Genomic DNA, 11,582 nt, shown 5'->3' with positions numbered 1-11,582 from the left:
CCACTTGCGACCGCTAGACATATTTCTTGTGTTATAAAAAGGAAGTGTACATATCTAAACATATCCAATCACTGTTGTTCAAATTATTTCGACTTACACGTTCTGAAACAATCACATTTCTCTATAGGTATATGTCAAATGTCAAAATTGACAAACAAAACAAATCGTAAAAATAGTAATCGGATGATTATTATCGCTATTTTATGTTATGTTTATAAATAAAAACAATGGATTTAAATAATATTGAGAGTTGGAGCTCGCAGCCCGACGTGTGTCGGTGCTGCCTGTCTGCAAATGGGACGTGGGACATCACCGCGTCTTACATCACGGAGGCCGGAAGCAAAGAGGTTTATCATGATATGTTACAAGAATGCTTCGGGATATCGGTAAGCATTTTTAAAACACCAGCCTGTTTCGCTCAGCTGCGGACTATCTAGCGGGTTTGCCGGGGCTCCGGCTCGAAAAGCAGGAGAAGGAACGGGGTGGTTTTTAGTCAGTAAAAGTCTGACACTCCCTCTCGCCTCGCCCAAGGCGGTAGAAGTCATTGGATGATTTTGTTTTGCTGCCGACTTCGCTGCGTGTATGAGTGACTTATCGCTGTACTCAGAGAAAATAATTATTTAACAGAGGCCCGTTTTACCAAGGAATGGTTTAAGTAATTGTGAAATGTCTCTGAGTGTGGCAATAAGATGTTTTTTTATCCTTTGTGATTTTTAGACATTTGTTTTTCTATGAAGAAAAACAAGCAAATGTTTGTTCTTTATAATATTTATTGAAATAAAAAGAGCAAATACGGAAAGTAAGGAAAAGAAACTATAGTTGACTGAGAAAAATAGTTTACAAGCCATTATATTCCCAGAATATATCACTCACTGCTCTGCTGCCAATTTTAATTATTTATTGTATTTTTAGCCATGAGTAAGCCGATAACATCATAATTAATTTATTATGTCTCACGTAAGTTATAATAAAATTATGTTTTCCTTATATTTTTCCAGATGTCATACCTAACAGAGTGGGGCCCGAGTAGGATGGTGTGTGACCTCTGTGTGGGGCACTTGAGAGATGCTTGCATCTTCCGCAGGCAGGTGGAGGAGGCAGAGCGGCACTTTGTGGCTTATTGTAGCAGTAGAAAAGGTATGTATATATTTTTAATATGTTGCCCCACACTAGCATTTTCTCCTGTGTCGTGGGTGCGTTTACAAACATACAAGTTCATATACACATGACACCCAGACTTGAAACAACAATTTGTGAATTACACAAACAGTTGCTACCTATGTTTCCCAGCACCTTTAGAAAGTAATAAATGTATGAAAATGAATAAACTTTAAACTTGTATAGGTTCAACATCTTGGATCTTAGAACTTTAGTGCCATATTAACTATTGCTACCAAATGTCTAGTTCTATCGATACATACCACTTTTTTTCATTGGCCAGTACTTTCAGGAAAGGTCTAAAAAAAATTATCTTCTTTAGAAAATATCCAAGCAAGAAATATTTTCAGAATTTTTTTACATTTAAATTGCAGATATGTTCAACCCGGTTACAATAAAGACTGAATCAGAAGATGACGCGACAAGTCCACATTGCAATGACAGTTTTGAGGAAATCAGTCAAGGTAGGAGTAATTTTTTTTTTTAATTCCCGACATCTGATACACTTACATCCTAAAAACGAGAGTGGCACTCTGATTAGTTGGTTTATTGGAGCCGGCCAATCAGACCGTTGAATGCGCCCTCGTTTCGATTACTTTAAACGTAAAGAAAACTCGTACTAAGGGTATATAGGTAATAGGTACTAATATCAAACAAACAGGTCTCAAGCTACATTACCGCCATCTGGTGAACAAATGTTAGCCCTCACTGAAAATATTACTGGATCGATTTCCGAGTTAGACATAGTTTTAATGATAATTGATCACGCTTTTTATAGCCATAAGGCACCCTAAACTAGGGTTTACCTTACGAAGTATAAATTGCTATGCCACCAGGGATGTGCTATGCGACGTTGCTGCATTTGGCTTTCACCAATTTTATGTACATTGTTACACATAGCTTAGCATTAGTGGAAATGAACTCAGCTAAACTATGCAATGTATTGATAATATCCCTATTATCAATACATCGCATACTCGAGCTGCACATCTTCCTCCCACATCTATATAGCTTAGTATCAATGGAAACGGTCACATAGTTTCATACCTTTGCTAATACATCTCTGGTGGAAAAGCACCCTTATTATGTTAATTTATTTTTTAACGATAAAGACATTTTCAAACTAAATTCAACACTTTTAGAAATCAACTCACATGAGAACGAACTTCGACCGAAAAGAAAGAGACAAAAAATGTCATTGAAAGGTAAACGAAAGAGAAAGGTGATAAGCAAAGAAGAAACAGATTCTGACACTCCCATAGCTGAGTTGTCGAAGAAAAATGTGCCTAAAGTTGAAGACGATAAGGTTGAAATTGAAGTAAATGGATGTTCTAGAGTGAGCGAGATGGGAGATAATGAAAATTGTGCTATTAATGTTGGTATGTATATATAACTAATTATTGTATAATCTGACCACCCTTACTCTTCCCGCGAGTTTTTTTTTATGATATAAGCCGGTAAACGAGCAGACGGATCACCTGACGGTAAGCAATCGCCGCCGCCCAAGGACACCCGAAACACCAGAGGTGTTACAAGTGCGTTGCCGGTCTTTTGGGGGTTAAGAGTTGCTGGGGAAATCGGGGATTCGGAAGATAGCGAAGGGGGGTAATTGGGCCTCCTTTAACCTCATTCACACAACGAAACTCAACGCAAGCGTTGTTTCACGTCGGTTTTCTGTGAGGCCGTGGTATCACTCCGGTCGAGCCGGCCCATTCGTGCCAAATCGTGGCTCTTCCACACTTCCGTGGGCGCAATTCTTTTACGGAACCTACGAATCTGAACCTCTCTTCGGCACCTATGGTTTTCGTTGTTTACCTGTTATTCTCTTGAAATTTTTTCTATAAACCTTACGGACCTTTACAACGAATTCAAAACCATAGAAATCGATTCGTGTGTTCTGGAGTTATAGCGTCAGGAAGGAAAACCCAACTTATTTTTATATTACAGATATAGCTGTTTATATAAAATGTTTGCATCTGCGAAGTCTATGTGCAGACTTCGTAACTTTCTTCCAACTGCTACTAAAATTGCGCTAGCTCAATCACTTCTTCTTCCCATTCTCGATTATGCCGATGTCAGCTATCCGGATCTTACCGAAGCGCAGTTAGATAAACTTGAGCGACTCCAAAATTTTAGTATAAGGTTCATATTTGGATTACGCAAATATGACCACATTTCCGAATATCGCACGAAACTCAAGTGGCTGCCGATTCGCCTTCGCCGGAATGCTCATATCTTATCTCTTCTATACAATATACTGTTCAATCCTGCTACCCCCATTACCTCAAGGAACGTTTCAGGTTCTGTCATGACACACATTCTAGACCAGTACGGTCATCGGAGAGACTCAAGCTTGAGATGCCTCAACATGAAAGCAGAGCCTTTGATCAATCTTTTACGGTTCGAGCCGTGCGGCTGTGGAATGCGCTACCGCTTTTGGTGAGGCAGGCACAGTCGCTCGCTTCGTTTAAGATGCTCGTGAAGGATCACTATCTTTCAAAGCTGTAACACAGCGTCATTATTTCCTTCAGTCGCAGTCTTCTTGTCATTTGTAACATAATTATTATTTCTTGTGTATATATGTTTGTATGTATGTATGTATGTATGTATGTATGTATGTATGTATGTATGTATGTAGGTAGGTATGTATGAATGTATGTATATGTATGTATTTGTGTATGTATGTAATTGTATATTCATATATTTAAGTTGTAAGTACACCCAGAACCACCTCCATTAACATTCACCATCTCCGTCCACCCAAAGGTTGCCTGGAAGAGATCGCTGTAAGCGATAAGGCCGCCTTTGTACCCTTACACTTAGCGCTACTTATATTTATTTGTCCGAATTGTAAAAGGTGTACAATAAAGTTTATTTATTTATTTATTTATTTATAGCTATCAGAGTTTTAGTAGTGGACTGTCGCGAACTCTTGATGATCGATTAGCATAGTACTCGCATTGGGCATTCATTCATAACTTTATTGAACTATTTTATTGTTTTTAGGTTCACTTCAAACGAAAACCCGAAACGAAGCCAAACAAATATCGGAAAGGAAACGAGTGATGCTTACATGTGACATCGTACTTAGAGGCACGAACGCATGCCCCTTTAGACACCACAAGAGCTGGTTCCAATGCTTCTTCTGCCAACAAGACTTCATGGAGATCAACCTCCTTAGAGACCACATGCTGGCAACCCATACGGACATAGACGTGGAAATAAAAAAAATAAAACGTTACCCGCGCTCTTTGCAAATCGAAATTTCAAATCTCGAATGCCGCCAATGTCAGTTGAGTTTGACAGATGTCATTTCGATGTGCCGCCATTTTGTCGATGTGCATGAAAAGGTGATTTACAATGAGTGTATAGCTGATTATAAAGTTAATGGTAGTCCTTATACTTGTCATTTGTGTGGACAACAGTTTCACGTTTTTAGAACTTTAACGACACATTTAAATGAGCATTACGCGAACTGTATATGCGATGTTTGCGGCAAATCATTTTTAAACTCGAAACGGTTAAAAGTTCACAAACGTACGCATGAAAACGGCGACTTTCCTTGCTCGGAATGCGGTAAAGTGCTTAAAACTAAAACGTCTAAAGCGAATCATATGGAAAGCGCACATTCTAACCGCATAATTAAGTGTCAAATATGTTTTAAACCAATGAAACACTATAATGACAGGATAAAACACATGTCGGAGGCTCATAATATTACTCATAAGTTTAAATGTCATATTTGCAGTCGGGAGTACAATATAAAGCATTATTTAGCTACACATATACGCCAAACGCACGGACAGAAGGACAAAAGTTGTTCTGAATGTGGTATGGCGTTTATAACCAATCATGGTTTGAAAAAACATATGTTGAAACATAGCGGGGTGAAGCCATACAGTTGTACCGTGTGTTGCAAGTCTTACGCAAGGAGTTATACCCTTAGGGAACATATGAGAGCTCATGAGAGTGAGAAAGTGTGTTAGTGCGTAAGGGCATCGCACGCAACGGATTTTAGTTTGTCTTGTATAGAAACTCATACAACTGCGTCCACTGATCCGCATCGTACGGACCGCATCATCGGCAATGCCTACATGCGATGCGTGGTGATGACGTCATACGGAATGCGTGCGATGCGTACGACGCGGGCCTTTGGACGCTTAAAAGGCACTTTTATCATGTTTCAATGTGCTAAAAGTGGCGCTAGTGTAGAATTATGTCTTGTTTCATACAATAAAAGATCTAGGCTTTTAAGTTCAGTTCAGTTAGGTTCAATTATTTGATGTACGGCGACTTAAAGCTACACTAACGCCATCTAAGGAACGCAAAAATGTATTCGAATGTTTTTATAATATTGTTCAATAATAAAATCTGATCTCTTTTGTAAAAAAATAAACACAATGTACTTATCCCAAGAAATATGTTTTATTTGAATTCATTAGTCTAACGTTTGGATGCAATAGGGATGATGGCTGGGTCAAAAATAAATGATTACAACTTTTAAAAACAATAAAATATTCAAAAATAATCACACTCTCATTCATAAATTTGATGAACTACTTAATTTTCTTAAAAAGTCTGCTCTTTGACGTAAAAATCTGACGACGTCATAATAGAGTATTTCATAAAGTTCTTAGAAGATATCGTTTTTGATGTTTCGCAAAAAGTATTGAATTTGACTAGTAGGAAACTAGCCTATTAATATGACGATAGGAAGCAGCTTGACCGCATACGGGATGTCCAGTAACTGTCAATGGACTTACTGCGAGGGGTAAGCGCTGGGATCAATCCCTTTTGAGGGAGGGAATCATCCAGTTATATCCCGCCTTGGGAGAGGGCAGAGGGAGTGTCAAACTCTTACTGACTAAAAACCACTGGCTTACAAAATTGGAGGCGGTTCCCTTTTTTTTAAATTATCTTACCTTCTAACTGGCTTGGTTGACTGTCTTAAATGAGGTTTATAAGCCGGTAAACGAGCAGACGAATCACCTGATGGTAAGTAATCAATAAGGGTTAAGAATTTAAGGGTTGTTAGGGATGATATCCTAATTTTTTTATACTGATGATATTGAAAGTACTTTAATGTATATTTGCCAAAGTTTTGATTATTGTTAGTCTCCAAACATTATTTTCATTAACAAACAGACAGAGTACAGATTTCCGGAGAAACAGGTAAGGTTAACAAAAAATGCATCATTAAATTGTCAATAATTATTCATTTATTAAATCAAAATAGAAAAAAAAACTGAAATTCCATTGGACATTAAACTTAAACAAATAATTCCTCACATTCATGACATTTTAAACACAATTTTTGACGAGGAACTCGACTAGTTTCAAGCCAAGCTTGAGGCTCATATTCATGATATTTCAAGCCAAGCTTGAGGCTCATATCATGAATATGAGCCTCAAGCTTGGCTTGGCATTCCGCGACACACGACGCGGCGATTGTCGCACTGCTACTGTAGTCAATAGCAGTAGTAGTAGCAGTATCAGTTACGTGAGTGAGCCGATAACATAATAATTAATTCATTACGTCTCACGAAAGTTTAAACAAAATTAAAATTTTTGACTCGGAAAAAGTATTATCCATTAAACATAAAAAATAATCTTAAGCACTAAATGAGATCTCAAACACATTTTATGAGTCTAACCGCCGCACTCAGAATCATTTAATGGTTACTTAACCCAGTCTTTAGCAATTGTTTTCCGAACAAAATCGTTACTAAGGAATAGTTTAAGTTATGTGTACCAATGAATATTGTGGATGCATTTGGCATTTGGCTTCCACCAATCATATTCATTGATACACATAGCTTAGCACTGGTGGAAATAGCGTCAGTTTCGCTGTTTTTGATAAAGAAAGATGTGTGCTATGGATAGCTTCCCTACTATCGATACATCGCATAATCGAGCTGAGCATCTTCCTCGCACAGCTACATAGCTTAGTATCAGTGGAAACAGTCACATAGTTTCACAGCTTAGCTATTACATCTTCGCAGCATAGTTACATAGCACATCTCTGGCGGAGAGCACTCTCAACTTAATAATAATATTAACAAAATCAACTGTATCCTTCTTTAGACTCCGCGTCAGAACCGCAACTGTCTTCAATGTCAATTTCTTCATTCTTTATCATAAAATATCTGGAACAAAAAGAAATATACATTACTACGGCCGTAGGTTTTATTGATTTACTAATGAAATTACTTAAAATAACGTTTTATTTTTAATTTCAAATCAAAACCTATTTATTTATCTTCATTTCATTCGTTCATTTTTGTTCACGAAAGTTCGCAATAAATGGAATTGTAGTACGAAATTTGCGAAGTTTTGGACGAAACTTAGTTTTTCGTTGAATTAGAGTGGACTCCCAGGTCTACCAAGAGGTCTTGGTGCTCCTTACAGGTATTGAGGGTGGCCACCGGGGTGGTTCTAGTGAGGTAAAAATCCCACACTCCCTAGTCTTTTATCCTCAAAAAGCTAGGCGCCTTTAGAAGCTTTCCCCAACAAAAATAGGGCCCATTAGAAATGAGATGATGTTATTATTAGAACTTGAGACGGGGTATTTACCATGTTTATTTATGTCGATGAGTTTCCGATATTTCTAGTAAAGTTCTAATAATAGTGTTAGTGACCATGTCGGTTTAAAAACTTATAACATTAGAAACGAGTTGATGTACTCACGTGTCTGGTGGTATCTCTGGCGTGGGTCCGCCAGCGGACGACTGCTCCGGTCGCGAACTCTGTGATGGACCTCTGTAAAGAACAAATTATTATAATTATAATAATGACTGCACGGTTGGCGCGGTGGCTAGTCAACTGGCTGCCGCGCAACGTGTAGCGGGTTCGATTCCCGCACGGAGCAACTCTTTGTGTGATCCAGAAATTGTTGTTCCGGGTCTGGGTGTCATGTGTATGTGAACTTGTATGTTTGTAAACGCACCCACGACACAGAAGAAAATCATAATGTGGGGCAACGTTTATAAAAAAAATAATTATTGTTTATTGTTAATAATGTTCATAACATTCAAGAAGAGACAGACACGTGAGTTGCTCTTCAGCTTTTTAAAATAAAAAAACAACTGTGATTTAAATAATACTCACGAATTTGGTTCTTCTGTTGGTTCCGTCTTTACAAATACCTTCGCCATGTCTTCCGGTTTCAGTCCACTCTGCTGTGGTTCGCACAAACTGGCGCTGGATAAGAAACAAATTCACGATTTGAATCCGAATTCAGTAATAGTTTTTTTTTTCTTTATGGAATAGAAGGCATACGAGTCACCTGATGGTAAGCGATCAGCACCTTCCATGCAAGACCAGAGGAGTCACACGTTGTCGGCCTTTTAGAAAAGAGTAAGCTCTTTTCTTAAAGGTTTGAAGGTAGTATCGGTTCGGAAGTTTTACGTGCGAGATCCATTTTTTATCGGGGCAAGCCCGCCACAATCGAAAACTGCTTCTAGACAGAATCTACAGTAGATACTGTCCATGACAACACCGGAACACTAGAAGTCCGGCGCGTCTCTGGGACAGGAACGACTGTCTTGGATCCCGCAACGAAATTGGAATCAGGTGATATTATTAGAGGAGAAAAAAAATCTCTGCGGGTGTATCTCTGCCTACCCCTTTGGGGATAAAAGGTGTGACGTTGTGTATATATTAAACAACTTACTCTTGTTCACAGGTTATAGGTGATGAGGGCTGCTCTTCTTTAATGGCGAGAGGATTTATCTCACTGCAAATAGAAATAAATAATAATCCATTAGTTTCGGAGCTTATTCAATGCAAACATTCTTACACGGTCTCACAGAAAACCGACGTGAAACAACGCATGAGGTTACCCCTAATCCTTTCCAATCCCCCATTTCCAACAACCCTTAAATTCCTAACATCAAAAAGGCCGGAAACGTACTTGTAACGCCTCTGGTGTTTCAAGTGTCCATCGGTGGCGGCGATTGCTTACCATCAAGTGAACCGTTGACCTGTTTACCGGCTTATATTCTAAAAAAAAAAGAAACCCTGGTCTATTAGTTTCGAAGCCTATTCAATGTAAACAAACATACTCATTGTAGAAAAAGAGTTTGAAAATACGCATGTATAAATCTTTGACTGCCAATAGAAAACTGTTGAAGGCAAATCCTCCGCTAACGTCGGTCACCGGTGACCACCACGGCATTCAATGTGTTAAGCAAAGTCAAAGTCAAAATGATTTATTTCAATTAGACCAGGAAGGCACTTTTGAACGTCAAAGCAAATATAATAATATTAATAACGTCTGTCTGTCAGTCAGTCCTCTAGTTGCTCTATTTGCTCGTTCCAAAGTGTAGATTCCTATGGAGAAGAACGAGCAAGAAACTCCATAAATCAGCAGTAATAAAATATAACTTACCTATTAGCATCGCCTGCCTTCGGATCGACGGTCACGATCAGTGTTTCACGTTCTATATAAGGCTCTTCCTCTCTGTAACAAACAAGAATATTGTCATAATAGCTTCTGCCTGGGGCTTCGCCTGCGTCTCCTTATGATGGAAAGTTTTAGCCTATGTGTTATTCCACAATATAATCTACAGTCGGAGTAGCGACATCCCTTTTTTTCGCCCGCGTAGTGCCGGACGCGAGAGGTCGCCATCGCCGACCAATCCCTGAGGACTTGGCGTGCTCAGCCCACGCAGGGCACACCGCCACCGTATGTTCTACCGTGTCTTCCGGGCGGTCCACAAAGCAGTTATATATAACGTTAACAACATTGTGTAACATTTATTGTATGTAACATATTCTACAACCACTGTTATAATTTGTTTAAACACAAATGTTAAGTTATAACAGTCTGTCTCTAACGTTATATAACTGCTGTGTGGGAGCACCTTTTTAATAAGTTAATAACACTTACTGTATCGGCGGCGGAGATTTGCTTTCTTTCTTTCGCCGTTTGCGAGGCGGCTTCCGCAGCGGTTTCTGCGTGGCAGACACTTCCTGATGCAAGACCAGTGCACACTCCACGTCTGCCTCGCTGGCGCCGGTGCACAGGGCCGTGCGCTCGCGCAGCTGCGAGGGGGACAACTCCGTGCCCTCCGTAGCAAAGTACTTGTACACGTTTACCAGTATCGCGTTTACTCTATCCTGCAATAGAGATGATGACTGGGTCAAAAATAAATTATTAGGTAGGTACAACTTTTCAATACAATAAAATATTCAAAAACAAATCACACTCTCTTTCATAAATTTGATGAACTAAGTACATAATTTTCGCTAAATTTCTAGAAATAAGTCTGCTGTTTGACGTCAGAAAATTATGATGTCATAATAGAGTATTTCATACAAGGTTCATAGAAAATATAGTTTTTGACGTTTCGAAAAAAGTATTGAATTTGACTAGTAGGAAACATGCCTATGAAACCAGTGCCGGCGTTAGGGGGGGGCGTGATGGGGCGATGGCCCAGGGCGACAAATTCTGGGGGGAGCCAAAATCATTAAAAACTACTACTAACACTTAGTATTGCTTCCCTCAAGTGGGCGCCACAATATTTTCGCCCGGGGTGTCAATGGCCCCTACGCCGGCACTGTATGAAACGTGAATAAAAGATTACATAACAAGTATTTATTTTATTATTCTAAGCGAGATTAATTAATGGATGTGCTGAATGCCAATCAGAGCGAATGACGTCACGTTAGAGTAAACAAATGATTTCACTTAGTCTATGTAGTGTAATAACTCAAGTCAGATGAGCTACAGGGTTCATAATCATGGGATATCTGTGAAGAAATGGAAGAAATAGATGTTGTATCAGACTTAGTAGGAAAAAATTATCTTTTTACCGCAGCCGTTGCAAGTTTTATTGGTGAAGTTCCAATATTTTGTGATGTCTTTGTTGTTAAATTAACTTGAACACTTTTACTTCTAAAGTTTGGTCTCCTATTTATTTGCACACACTTGTCACTAAGGAAGTTTTCTGTATTAGTAGAGACTTCAACATGGAATGTACTGGACTCTATTACAAACACATCCATAACAGAGGTACTAGGCCTCACTGGATCATTTTCACAGCCTTCAATATAGGAAGTACTTGGTCCGGCATCACAATATGTTTGTGAACTTTCACTTTCTAAAACATTTTCACTCTTGACTTCAGGTTCGGAGAGTGATTCATTTATTAGTGATAATCTTTTCTTAGAATCATACATTCTCTCCTGTGGTCGTGGAGCATTTCGTTTTTGGCATTGAAATTTATGAGGCATAACTCCTTTATTTAAGAATAATTTAACTTTTTCGCCTTGTTCCTTCATGAGCTTGTATTTAATATAATTTACTGTATCTTCTTTGATCTGAAATAAACACAACACTTGGTGTAGCATCTTAGGATGGTTACATCACTATTTAGTAACATTAGTTTGCGCCCCGTCACTAATGTCCGAGGTCAATGACC

The 11,582-nt window shown here is 38.8% G+C and overlaps 3 protein-coding genes across 20 annotated transcripts in view; 2 read left to right on the top strand and 1 right to left on the bottom strand.

Moving 5' to 3' along the window:
* LOC118278870 (gastrula zinc finger protein XlCGF26.1-like) overlaps positions 1–11,582 on the top strand; it is a 206,449-nt gene that overhangs the window by 143,722 nt on the left and 51,145 nt on the right. The gene's annotated exons all lie outside the window — the stretch shown is intronic.
* LOC118278948 (zinc finger protein 627-like) lies at positions 223–5,315 on the top strand. Its single transcript, XM_050703742.1, has 5 exons — positions 223–386; positions 999–1,137; positions 1,533–1,622; positions 2,301–2,537; positions 4,165–5,315. Exons 1-5 carry the CDS (start codon positions 228–230, stop codon positions 5,142–5,144), a joined length of 1,605 nt encoding a protein of 534 aa, XP_050559699.1. The 5' UTR covers positions 223–227; the 3' UTR covers positions 5,145–5,315.
* Positions 8,247–11,582, bottom strand: part of LOC118278943 (uncharacterized) — a 71,898-nt gene continuing 68,562 nt past the window's right edge. For all 18 annotated transcript variants that reach the window (XM_050703571.1, XM_050703581.1, XM_050703572.1 and 15 more), the window contains 4 exons: positions 10,049–10,278; positions 9,548–9,619; positions 8,831–8,893; positions 8,247–8,358 (listed from right to left, as the gene is read on the bottom strand). In XM_050703571.1, coding sequence (XP_050559528.1) covers positions 8,262–8,358; positions 8,831–8,893; positions 9,548–9,619; positions 10,049–10,278 — 462 coding nt within the window. In that variant the 3' untranslated portion in view covers positions 8,247–8,261. The remainder of the gene's footprint in view (positions 8,359–8,830; positions 8,894–9,547; positions 9,620–10,048; positions 10,279–11,582) is intronic.

The sequence above is a fragment of the Spodoptera frugiperda genome, chromosome 24 (genome assembly GCF_023101765.2).
Source record: "Spodoptera frugiperda isolate SF20-4 chromosome 24, AGI-APGP_CSIRO_Sfru_2.0, whole genome shotgun sequence".
Classification (NCBI taxonomy): domain Eukaryota; kingdom Metazoa; phylum Arthropoda; class Insecta; order Lepidoptera; family Noctuidae; genus Spodoptera; species Spodoptera frugiperda.
Note: the sequence above shows the minus strand (reverse complement) of the source record. Positions and strands in the feature narration are given on the sequence as shown.

What these genes read in the sequence shown, in the direction of transcription:
- LOC118278948 (XM_050703742.1), top strand. Translation starts at nt 228, where the DNA reads ATGGATTTAAATAATATTGAGAGTTGGAGCTCGCAGCCCGACGTGTGT. An exon ending in TTATTGTAGCAGTAGAAAAG is followed by an intron (nt 1,138 to 1,532) that starts GTATGTATATAT and finishes TTTAAATTGCAG; the next exon opens with ATATGTTCAACCCGGTTACA. An exon ending in TTTTGAGGAAATCAGTCAAG is followed by an intron (nt 1,623 to 2,300) that starts GTAGGAGTAATT and finishes CAACACTTTTAG; the next exon opens with AAATCAACTCACATGAGAAC.